General features: G+C 36.8%; 1 protein-coding gene across 4 annotated transcripts in view; it reads right to left on the bottom strand.

The window, feature by feature from the left end:
- Positions 1 to 713: 713 nt before the first annotated feature.
- The window catches only part of ACBD5 (acyl-CoA binding domain containing 5), a 46,160-nt gene continuing 34,818 nt past the window's right edge, over positions 714 to 12,055 (bottom strand). For 2 of the 4 annotated variants that reach the window (XM_024576665.4, XM_024576646.4), the window contains exons 12-14: positions 10,472 to 10,516; positions 10,057 to 10,166; positions 715 to 2,639 (exon numbers count right to left, since the gene is read on the bottom strand). In XM_024576665.4, the coding sequence (XP_024432433.1) occupies positions 2,627 to 2,639; positions 10,057 to 10,166; positions 10,472 to 10,516 (168 nt within the window). In that variant the 3' untranslated portion in view covers positions 715 to 2,626. Of the gene's footprint in view, positions 2,640 to 10,056; positions 10,167 to 10,471; positions 10,517 to 12,055 lie in introns of all 4 variants that reach the window. The other 2 variants (XM_024576654.4, XM_024576660.4) reach the window with 2 other exon arrangements.

Below are 12,055 nucleotides of genomic sequence, written 5' to 3'. Positions count from 1 at the left end.
TTTTTGTAGACAAAGACATAGCCAATGAGATGGGAGAAGGGTCCTGTGTGAGACTTCCAAGAAAGTTACAGTTCCCTGATAAGGATCTTTGCCTGCCTGTAATGTAGACCTTAGACCTAGGTATACAGCAGCCATCTATCAAGACAGACGATATACTAAAAAAGCCACATACTAAAGGAGAACAGAAAGACAGAAGGAATCTCATGGCATTGCGGAAGCACCTTACCGACCCTAGACACTCTATCTCCAGGCTCCTTGTATATGAGAAAAAATACAAACCTTACTTGGCCAAGCCACAGTTAGTTTTCTATTGCATGTAGCAGAACACTAATATCTTCAATAATGCAAATAGCTAACATCATTTTTATCACTATATACAAGTTATATATTTGTATTAAAAACACAAACCCTCTCACCATTTCCCACCTAGGAACACCTGTATGTATCTAAGACATCTGAGTAAGGGGGCACTGAGTGGCTGTGGGAAGCTGCCTATTTGGTGTAAGAATTGAAACAGATCTTTTGACTGGATGAATAACATTCTCAACTAAATGACTGAGTTAATCTTTACCCCAATTTCTGATTTCTATAAAATTACATGCAATAGCATGGCTATATTTTGAAAGAGTATGATTCCTTTCTATGAATTTCTACTATTCTCATTTAATCATTATACATATAATCAATGCACTTCTAACAGTAACAAATAATAAAACCATATCATTTCTCATTAACCTTTTATTTTTAACTTAGGTTTACAATAAAGAAATTGAAAAGAAGTATAGATCATTAAAAAAAATATCATAGTTGTCAATTTAAAATTTTAAATGAGGTTCATGTTAAACAAAGCCAAAACACTATATCCTATAATTACATCTTTATTTGTATATACAAGAACTGTGTGCAAAGTGCTTTTCAAACTATAAAATAAGACTTTGGAATAGGATACAAATAGTTAACCTTTAGAGTTAGTAAGCGCCAATTGCTTTTAACGAATCACTACTGCTTACATTCTTCTTTTTTATTTAACTGCTTACATTCTTAATTTGCATTTTATTTCTTTATATACTAAGAGAAAAGCCACCCCTTTCTGATATTAATTTTTGATATTTTAAATTGACAATCTAATTTTTGAAAATAATCGCTGACCCACAGGTCTAAACTCTATTTTTTTTTCTAAATGGAGTTTTTCAAAACTAATTTTAGTAGATCCCTCTAGATAGACACATTTTAATCAAGACAGGATTTAAAAATGAAAAAGATCAAGTTACATGAAAGAAAAAAGTATGGAAAAAAGAGTCTTGGGAAAAGCAAATTGTTTTTTAACTTTTTTCTTCAGGCAAATGAAGAACCACCTCCATACAAGAGATGGATCACTCTCTCTTTGTTATGGCAAAAATTCCGAACACGTGATGCTAAACCAAATGTCACACATACCAAAAATGCTTAAAACATTCATTACTAAGCCTTTGAATCAGAGATATCTTTAAAGTACAGAGTACACCTAAATAAGCAGGTACGCAGGAAAAATAATTCCAAAGAAAGCCTGCAAGGATCTAAATTACAGTCTTCCTTTTAGTTTAAATGTGAGAGGTGTGGGAAAGAAACTTAAATTTACATTAGTCGTGTATGCCTTATTCAAAAGGAAGCACATATCCTGCTAGATTGCAAATCCTTTTACTATCCTTGTGCAATAGGTAACTCGCAAATATTATACCCCGAGGGGAAGTCTGAGGCACTAAGAGGTTAGGAGTCCAGTCTGTGTAGCTCACCAGTTGCAGAAAAGTAATTTTCATGTGTGTCCTTTTTGACCTTTGTAAAAACAGTGTAAGTTTTCATTTTGTATTTCAAAGCACCCGATGAAGCAGAAACAAGATATCCTCAGTTAAAGACAAATGATTACAAAGGGGTAAATGTATAGGATTGAATAAAAATCTTTTAATGATCTGCAGGCTCAGAAGAAACTTTCAAACCTACTTTAAGCCCATTCTGCATCTTTCCCATCAGCAGGTTATATGTGTAGTCTGAATCATTTGTAAAAACTAAGCCTCGGATATAGGGCTCTAGTTTATAATAATGTTGCTTGAACGCTTATGTCAGAGCTGTGAACACCCAACAAAGATTACGGAAGTCTTCCACTCCCAGGCATGGTAACTTGGTGACTAAGGTATAAAGTCAATTTAACTTCACTTGAATTCACTCCTGGTTTGCATTCTTTCTCATATTTAATTTAGAAAATGAAAAATACCCAGTTATAAATCTGATCTCATTATCACAACTGTACCTAAGCAGCTTATTTTTCTCTATGGGAGATAATAAGGTAAATGTGTTACCAAACAATAATTAATAATTTAATGTCCTTCAAGTTCCAGGGTAGGAGGAATCTATGTATGCTACTTACAACCTAGTTGAGATTGATTATTCAAGTATCAGTAATATTAGTCCTTAAAACGTTATCATTTGTGTAGTGCAAAATACATATGTATATATGTACACAAACCAAACTACTAGACAACAAAAAGAAAGGTAATCATCACAAACTAGGATTTTCCTGTGAGCTCCACAATCCATTTCATTCCGAGGTCATCCAGGCCCCGTGGTCTTCTGGAGTAAAATGCCATTTTCTTCAGTTCAGTTTTCTTTAAAAAGAAAGTAAAAACCAATTGACTATGAATAAAAATGCAACCTCAATGTGAAACACACCCCATGCCAAAGAACTGTCTAACATAACATTCAAATTCAAAATAATGCTGTGAAATTACAAAGGATCCCTATGAAATCACATCACTTACAGCTCTACAGGAAAGATCTAGTGCAGGTGCTGACATTATCAAAATAGTTTTCAATAAATCTTATAAATGTACACTCTTCCTCTCATAGCTTCTAAATTCTCATCCTTCTCTAGTTGGCTATTACACAATTCAGATTTTTAAAAAACTATTTCATAATTTTATCAGAATGGAAAAACTGAAACAGAAAATCTTAATAAAACTGCGAAAGGTTGACAGATATACAATCTGGACTTTTTTTCTTAAGATTTTATTTATATTTTAGAGAGAGGGGAAGGGAGAGAGAAAGAGGGAAAGAAACATCAGTGTGTGAGAAAAACATGGATTGGTTGCCTCTCGCACGCCTCCAGCTGGGAACATGGACCACAACCCCGGCATGTGCCTTTCAGTTTGCAGTCTGGTGCTCAACCCACTAAGCCAGGTCTGGACTATTCATTTAATCAACATATATTACATATCTGATAGTTTCCAGACACTGTGCATGTACTGAGGATTTACAACATAAATGAGGCAGGTTCTCTTGGTTTAGTTGAGGGGGTGAGGAGACATATAAGCCAACAATTCAGATATGCATAATGTGATGGTTTTAATGAGAGCAGAGTGAATGAGCTATCAGAGAAAGGTGGGCTTGTTAGCACAAGACACGGTAATCACATGTGATCTGAGTTCTGGGAAAGGTTCCCCCAGCTGTAAAATTATACCCTCACCAGCACTGGAGATGCCCAAATGGTTGTAACTGCCTCAATGCAGACTTATTCCTCTCCTCTTTGTAACTACTCTTATGCAAACCCTTTCACAGGAGTGCTATATTAAATAATGGGATCATTCTTTATGCTGTGGAGAAATCTTCTTAGGTACACCTCCTTGGCGGGAGTGACATTTTCAATAATCAGATCAATTTTCATATAACTAATGGCTTATACCAGGGATGTCAAACTCATTTTCACTGGAGGCCACATCAGCCTTGTGGGGAACCGTTCCAAGCGTGGGAAATGTGGCTCAGCCCCCACTCGGAAAAGCCAGTGGGGAGCAAGGTTGGTGGGTAGGACCCACATCCATGGATAGGTGCTTGTGTGGGAAATCAGGCCTGCATTGTACCTAGACTGCTATGAGACTTGCTCTTGCTAAAACTCCCTCACCCTGAGGCAGCAAATGTTTACTTAATATCTTTATCTTCCTAAAATCTGTGCTAAACCACCCAAGTATGGAGTGTGAGCAGTTTCCCCCTTGAGCTGTAACATCCTTGTCTTTGAAGTAATTAGCAGTATTCTGTCCTTTGTCGTCCTTAAAAGGTAATCGCCTGTGGTGAACCTGTGCATAGTAAATGAGGACCATCCTCGGTGTAATGTGCCCAGAAAAGCAATAAAAGCCTGTCCAGGCGGGGATTGGCTCTCTCTTGGGCTCTCTCTAGCCTTCTCACACTCTCTCACTTAGAGAGTGGCCATGCCGTCCCTTTTTCTCTACAGGATTTCTGTAGTCTGCGTGTATTTGTATATTGCAGCCACAACACTGGATCCTGCGGGCCGGGATCCGCGTCAAGCCTCACAGTTGCCTTCAAAGGGTGGAATGTAATTTTAGGGCTGTATAAATGTAACTTACTCCTTAACAGTTAAGCGAGAGCTTGGCGCTGCCACTGGGTAGAAACAAGGTACCAGGCCAGATAAAACCAGGTGGAAGACTGGATTCGGCCCATGGGCCTTGTGTTTGCCACCTGGGGCTTATACCATATGATCTCACTTATATGTGAAATCACAACGTATGTGAACAAAATAAACTGACAAACCGGATAAAAACAGAGGCATGAACTCATGGAACAGACTGACAGCTGTGGAGAGGAAGGACTGGTTGAAAGGTGGTGGGATTAGCCAAAGAACATATATGCATGACCTGGCACAGACACAGACAACTGTGGTGGTGGCCTGAGGGAAGGGGGCCAAACAGAGGTTGGGTGGAGGTGGGCAAAGCAGGGAAAAATGGGGACATCTGTAATAGTGTCGACAACAACAAAAAAAGTTAAAATAAGACAGAAAAGAAAAAAGGCCCCGGAGGAATAAAATTGCAGGTGGTTCTAATTGCCTGAGTGAGGTTTTAGCAGAATGTTACTAGAAGGTGCCTGAACAGTAAGCAACATTTATCAAGAACCCATGTGATGCAGATAACTACGCAAAGTCCCTTGCAGATTTATACAACTTGGGTCTATGAACGCTAATCTACATTATTCCATTACAATGGGGAACCACTGGGTTGGCCAAAAAGCTCGTTTGGTTTTTTCAGTAAGAAGGCTCTAGAAGTGCTCAGTTGTCTTTAACTTAATTTGAAAAAATTCTGTTACATTGTATGGTGACAGCTGTCATATCAGCATGCATTTTTAAAAAACTTAGCAAAATTGGTGAATTTTTGTGTAGCCATTTTAATATTGAAGATAGAAGAAGATACCCAACATTTTCAGCATATTATGCTTTATTATTTCAAGAAAGGTAAAAACACAACTAAAATGCAAAAAAAAGATTTGTGCAGTGTATGAAGAAGGTGCTGTGACTAACTGAACGTGTCAAAACTGGTTTGTGAAGTTTAGATTTCTCGATGGGTGACGCTCAGCTGTCAGGTAGACCAGGTGAAGTTGATGGTGATCGAATCAAGACCTTAACTGAGAACAATCGAAGTTATATCATGCACGACATAGCTGACATACTCAAAATATCCAAATCAATAAAGTTAATGGCGAAAATGAAAAATGTGTCTTTTATTTTACAGAAAAAAACCATATGGACTTTTTGGCCAGCCCAGTAGAATATACATAAATCACTATCACTATTTTCAGAACTTTAGAATGTTTTTCAGCCTCTTAATAAGATCTGTGTCTTGAAATTAAGAACAAACTGACAGTGACCAGGGGGGAGATGGGAGGGGATAATGGGGGGGGGAAAGGGTTATGGTTTTCAGGAACAACTATAAAGGACACATGGACAAAACCAAGGGGGGAGGAATCAGGGGAGGGAGGTGGACATGGTTGGGGTTGGGGAGAGAGCTAGAGGGAAAAGGCAGAAAACTGCACATAAATAACAATAAAAAAATTTTTAAATGACTAAATGAATAGGTGAATGAATGAATAAATCATTAAATCATAAAAAATAAAATAAATAAAAAGATCTGTCCTTTTAAAAAATTAACTCACAAAATATAGGCTATGTTGTGATAAGGAGATAAAAATTACAGAAAACAACAAATAAGGTAATAGGAATAAAATTCTGCCTTTGCCCTAGTCTGCTGAACTCTACTCTGGCTGTACTGCTGAGATTCTTTCCCATCCTCAAAAGTGTGGGCCTGCCTTTTTCGGCCAGTACCATCTACCCCAGGCTCCATTTGAAGTACGTTTCTCCTGAGATCCTCCCCTCCAATTTTTAATGATTATCTCTCTACTGAAAGCTCAGTATTTCCAAGGAAACTCTATGACAGCAAAGTTATTAATCTAGGTGGACTGTTAAAGAAAGCAATCAGAAAAAGTAATACATTACGAGTAGCATTTTGACCCTGGCTGGGTAGCTCAGTTGGTTAGAGCATCATCCTGATTCACCAAGGTTACAGGTTCAATCCCCAGTCAGAGCACGTACAAGAATCAACCAATGAATCATAAATAAGTGGAACAAGAAATCGATGTTTCTCTGTTTCTCTCTCTCTCCCTTCCCTTCCTCCCTGTCTTTAAAATTAATTTTTTTTAAAAAAAAGAGTTGTCTTTTGACTTTTACAGGTCTCTTTTCAGTATTTAACTCATGGAGAATTTTAATAGTAGTACCATAAGGTTAGGTAACTGGGGAGAGGTGGTGCTATAGGGGACTGTTCAGGGCCTATTTTTGAACAGCTCTGCAGGTGTTGTTCTTCATACCACATACAGAAAGAATGTTTTTTTAATCCACTGCAGTCTGATGTGAGAAATCTTTTACTTTTAAATTTACATTCTTCTATATTAAAAAAAAATCAAGCAGTGGACCTTAAGTATTATTTTTAATGTCGAAAAAGCTTTTTAAAGCTTACCACAAATAGCCACTTATGTTACTTATGTATGAGACTATCTGTGTGTCTGTTTGGGCCAAGAGGCATATTTATTAGATGAAATGAAAGCTTTCCCATGTCATGGCACTTCAGTTTGCTGTCCTGCCAAAAGCGGGCGTGCAAGCGTGCGCTCAGCACCTATTTACTGAAAGCCTGCTACCTGCCACACACTGTACTAGGGGATGAGGTCCAGGGCAGTCCCTATTATGAGTGGGGCAAATTCCCTCCTGCCCACACTTTTCCCATCCTAACTGAACTTCTAGATCTTTCCCCACATCTCTAAAACAGACCTATCTCCTCCAAACCATACACACTGCTCTCTAACCTTCTTCCTATGACACCAGATTCAAAACTGTTAAACCTTGACAGATTAAATCCTGCCTAAACCGCTCAAAGACAAATTTATCTCCAAGTCAAAGACAGCTCCTGTCTCCAGCCTCAGTTAATCTGTTACGTATATAAGCCAACAATACGTAAAAACACTATGTCCCATCCAAATGCAGTTGTGCAGTGCTAAATAACTTGCAATTTGAAAGAACTATATACCTAACATACACTGGAAAACTTGATAATGATGCAATAATAACAGAAAATTAAAAATAGGGAATTTCTTCATTCAGAGACATCTGTAAACAACGGAAAGATACTTAGGAGAAATGGCATATAGTTCTATTAGAAGAAACAGTTAAAAAATAATAATTTTAGGCCCTGACCAGTGTGGCTCAGTTGGTTGGATGGGGGTGTATATGAGATGCAGGGATGAATGTTTTTCTGTAACATAGATATTTCTCTCACTCTTCTTCTCCCTCGCTTCCCCTCACTGTAAAAATAAATAAAATATTTTTTAAAATATAAAGAAATAAATAATTTTAGAATAAATGCTGGGTGACTGCTGAAACAAAGTATAGTTTGTTTTTTCAGTCCTTTCTTTTTAAATCCTCACCCGAGTATATGCCTTTTATTATTATTATTATTGTTATTATTATTATTGATTCTAGAGAAAAAGGAAGGAGAAGAGAGAAAAAGAGAAAAACAATGATGTGAGAGAAACATCGACTGGTTGCCTCCCGTACACACCCTGACCAGGGATCAAACCCGCAACCTAGGTAGATGCCCTGACTGGGAACTGAACCTGCAACCTTTTGGTGCATGGGGTTACACTCCAACCAACTGAGTCACTTGGCCAGGGCTGTTTATTCAGTCTTTAATAAAGTGACTAGATGCTTCAACCTTGGGCATAAATTATTAACCAAGGTTAAGCTTTAGGTTTTGTCGTATGCCAATTACTCTGCCCTCCAATTCCCCACTTTCTACATAAGAAACATAAAAGGGAACTTTGAAACGCATTGCAGAATACATAAACACTTGGTGATAGTGCCACTATTCCCAGCAGCTTAAATTACTACATGTTACATCACTACAGGTTGAAAAAAAGATTTGGTTCTTTTTTCTTCATGTTATCAGGGACATCAGAATTTAAAACACTGTACAGCGCTAAGCCCAACCATTGTAGGAGAAAAATGTGAAATGTGTGAAAGAAAAGGAAGAATTTAAAATAGGGTCTATATCTTACCAGCTGAAATGACACATGCACAAGAGGACTAGGAAGGGAGTAAATAATATTGAGAAAGCAAACTATGCTTCTGAAACCCTACTAACGTTTTTTTAAGTGAGCAGGTATATTCTAACACATTAATGTATCAAAAACTTATTTAGTCCACTTATGAACATAAAGCAGAGAACAAGGAAGACTGAGAACAATTCGCCCAATGCCACACGCATTTCAGTTTCTCTACTATGAAATATTATAACTGGAGCATTTGCACTACTGTGCTGATAATCCCTTCTACATCAGAGAAGGGCAAGTGTTTGGTTTTTTGCTTTGTTATCAAATGTAATAATTAGAAACTTGGGTTCTTTGGTAGAGGAACAACAAACCCGTTTACTCAAACCTGAACAAGTTTTAAAATGTGTTTCTACTACACATAGTTAAGACAGCACTTAAAAACCTTATTATCAAATACCCTATATCTTTTCCCCATCTGTTGTCACTTAATGGGAAACGGTACAAAGTACAAAAATATCATCAGTGAGGTTGTCCATCAGTGAGGTAAACAACTGTCTATGCGCCCATCCATGGAAAGTAATTCAGTTTACATAGTGCCCAAAAAAGTGCTTTAAAGATTTTCTTAAACCCAAAGAGTTTTGGCTTCAGGTATTCTTAACCTAGACAATCTCAGAGCACTTTCAAGAATTGCAATCTATTATTCTCAGACTTATTTGAGTTATCTCCTAATACCCCAGTTGGAATTTCTGGCACCCAAATAAGAATAATCTCTATTTCTAGAGATAGTCAGTGACCAGGCTGAACATTTTCTGAAATGTCGATGTCTATAAAGACATTAGACAGAGCACTCACGCATTATTTATTTATTTTACCTAGCCTCTGTCCTTTTTTTAAAAGGTTGAATATACTTATTTTTACAGAGAAAGGGAAGAGAGGGAGAGAAACATCAATGTGTGAGATACATCAATTGGTTGCCTCTCGCATGCCCCCAACTGAGGACCTGGCCCACAGCCCAGGCATGTGCCTGACCAGGAATCACACCGGCAAACCTTCGGTTCCCAGGCTGGCACTCAATCCACTGAGCCACACCAGCCAGGGCATAGCCATTGTCCTCATCATTAGCAAAGGGCCTAAAATAAACATCAGACTTTAAGAACATTGTTTCCTCATAAATTATAAAACTAAGTCTATAATAATTTTCTTATTGTTGCTTATATCAAAGGTGTACAAATCCATCAGATGCTCTCAAAAGAGAAAGTTTTAAGTCTAACAAAAAACTAGACACCCACCAGATATCATTTCCAAGATAATCTCAGCCTTGGGAACAGTACAGCATGACAATATATCTATGAAACTGACCTATCCATCTTTTAGAGATGTTATTTATTCATTAATTTTTTTAAAGGGAGGGAGAAAGAGAGGGAGACAAATATTGATAGGTTGCATCTGCATGCACCACGACCAGCAACCAAACCTCCAACCCAGGGATGTGCCCTGATGGGGAACCCAAATGGCAACCTTTTGCTTTGTGGGATGACACCCATCCGAGCCACCCTGGTTAGGGCTAGGCCTATCCTTTTAACTGCAGCTGAAAGCTCTGTCTATTGTAAGAGTCTATACACCATGTGAATTATAAAACTACAGTATTACCTTCTCCTTCTTTGATAATATAAATACACCAACCACTGGGCAATAAAAGGCCATATGATAGCAAAGGTTAATGCACCAGGAGACATCTCAAAGGGCCACCAAGATGATTTCTAAGAAAATAAAGTAGACCGGTCACTAATCTATTACATATTGTATGTATAAACTTAAAAACAGTTCATAATTTTAAAATATATAATTAATAAATAAATCTGTTAAAGAGAGAGAGAAGCTGCATTTCAGAGCATAATTTAATAGACTTTCAGGAGTACTTCAGACTTAAGTAAACAGAAATATCCTTTTAACTTCAAAGTTCTAAAGGACAGAGTTCATTTGGAATTCTTTAAGGATTTCATATAATCTAAACTGATTCTAACTTTTGAAACCCTTGTACTTAGATTTAGAAAAGATTTCTTACCTGTGAGGGAGGCTGATTACTAGTCTGTAATGTTGATGATTTTGCCTATAAATACAAATGAAAGTGATTTTGCTTTGATGAATGAAAAAAAATACAGTAATTTTTCAATTTCCTCTCTTAAAAACAAAACTGAAATATTAGTTTATTCTTTTTCTGTTAATTATGCTTTATCCATATTGATGAAATGACAAGGTCCCTAAAATTACTAGCCAAATAAATAGCTTTGATATTTTATTTTTATAGTTCAAATATTAGAAAATTATCAAAATAAAACTTCACATGTACTTAAACCATTACTTCTTTTACATTTTTTTTAAATCACCATATCAACTTTTCTCATTAAATTTCTAAAAATTGTATTTATTGAGAGATAAATAAAGCTTTAGGGGAAGAGAGAGAGAGAGAGACAGACATCGATTTACTCTTCCACTGATTTACGCATTTATTGGGTGCTTCCTGGATGTGTCCTGACTGGATATGGAACCCACAACCTTGGCCTATCAGAACTACACTTTAACCAACTAAGCTACTGGCCAGGGCTCTTGTTGATTCTTTAATTTCCATACAAATTACCAATTTATAAACACATTTCAGAACTACAGTCTTCATTATGAATTAAAATTATAGAGATTATATAAATAATATCCAAAGATCTGTTTTGGAAATCCATAGTAAGTTATAGCAGAAGAGGTATTTATTGACAGATATGAGAAATGAAATATTTGTGTTGCAGGTTTTGATTTTTGCCCCAGCTTAATTTAGGTATAATTGACAGATAAAATTGCACGTATTTAAAATATACAACTTGAAGATATGATATATGTATACATTAGGAAATGATTATCATAATCAAGTTAATTAAGACCTTATATAGTTACCTTTGAGGAGAGAGTATTATAGGTTTTTTAATGAGAAGTATATACTAAGGAGAAAAATTTGAAACTAATTTAGGAAACTGAGCTCATCTGAAACACAAGTTTCCTTACGCTAGGTGTCAGCAATTCATTACTCCAGTTTCTCCACTTATTATAACTTCAGAGAAATGGTATGAGGATTAATGAGCTCATTCACTGATCAATTCCATACATATTTACTGAGCATCCATTATGTACCAGTCACTATTCTAGGCAAAGAGCAAAAATGACAAAAACCACTGCCCTAATGAAGCTTATACTGTAATGAAAGGCTACAGATAATAATAAACAAATCAGTAAAATATATGTCAGGTGGTGATAAATGCCATAAAGAAAAATAAAAAAGGGAGGGGAGATGAGACATGTTGGAGGTTGGAAAGCTTAGAAACAAGAGTGGCCCGGGAAGGCTTTGCGGACAATTGTTAAGCTAGTGGCTAACTTCTCTACAGAGAGAACAGCAAGTGCAAAGATCTGGGTTGGGAGGGAGCCTGCTGGCAAGTGTGTGTGGCCCATTATGACTATACCTTACAGGTAAAACTAATTTCTTCTGAATGTTGCATTAATCCTTCAGACCATTCAGGTATTAAGGAAGTTACAGTTACAGTATACTCGAGCTGCAAGTGCGGAAAGAATCTAGACAAGGTAAGGATTTTTATGATGTTACTTGTAA

This window comes from Desmodus rotundus, chromosome 4 (genome assembly GCF_022682495.2).
Source record: "Desmodus rotundus isolate HL8 chromosome 4, HLdesRot8A.1, whole genome shotgun sequence".
NCBI classification, from domain to species: Eukaryota; Metazoa; Chordata; class Mammalia; order Chiroptera; family Phyllostomidae; genus Desmodus; species Desmodus rotundus.
This window is presented reverse-complemented; position numbering and strand designations above follow the sequence as displayed.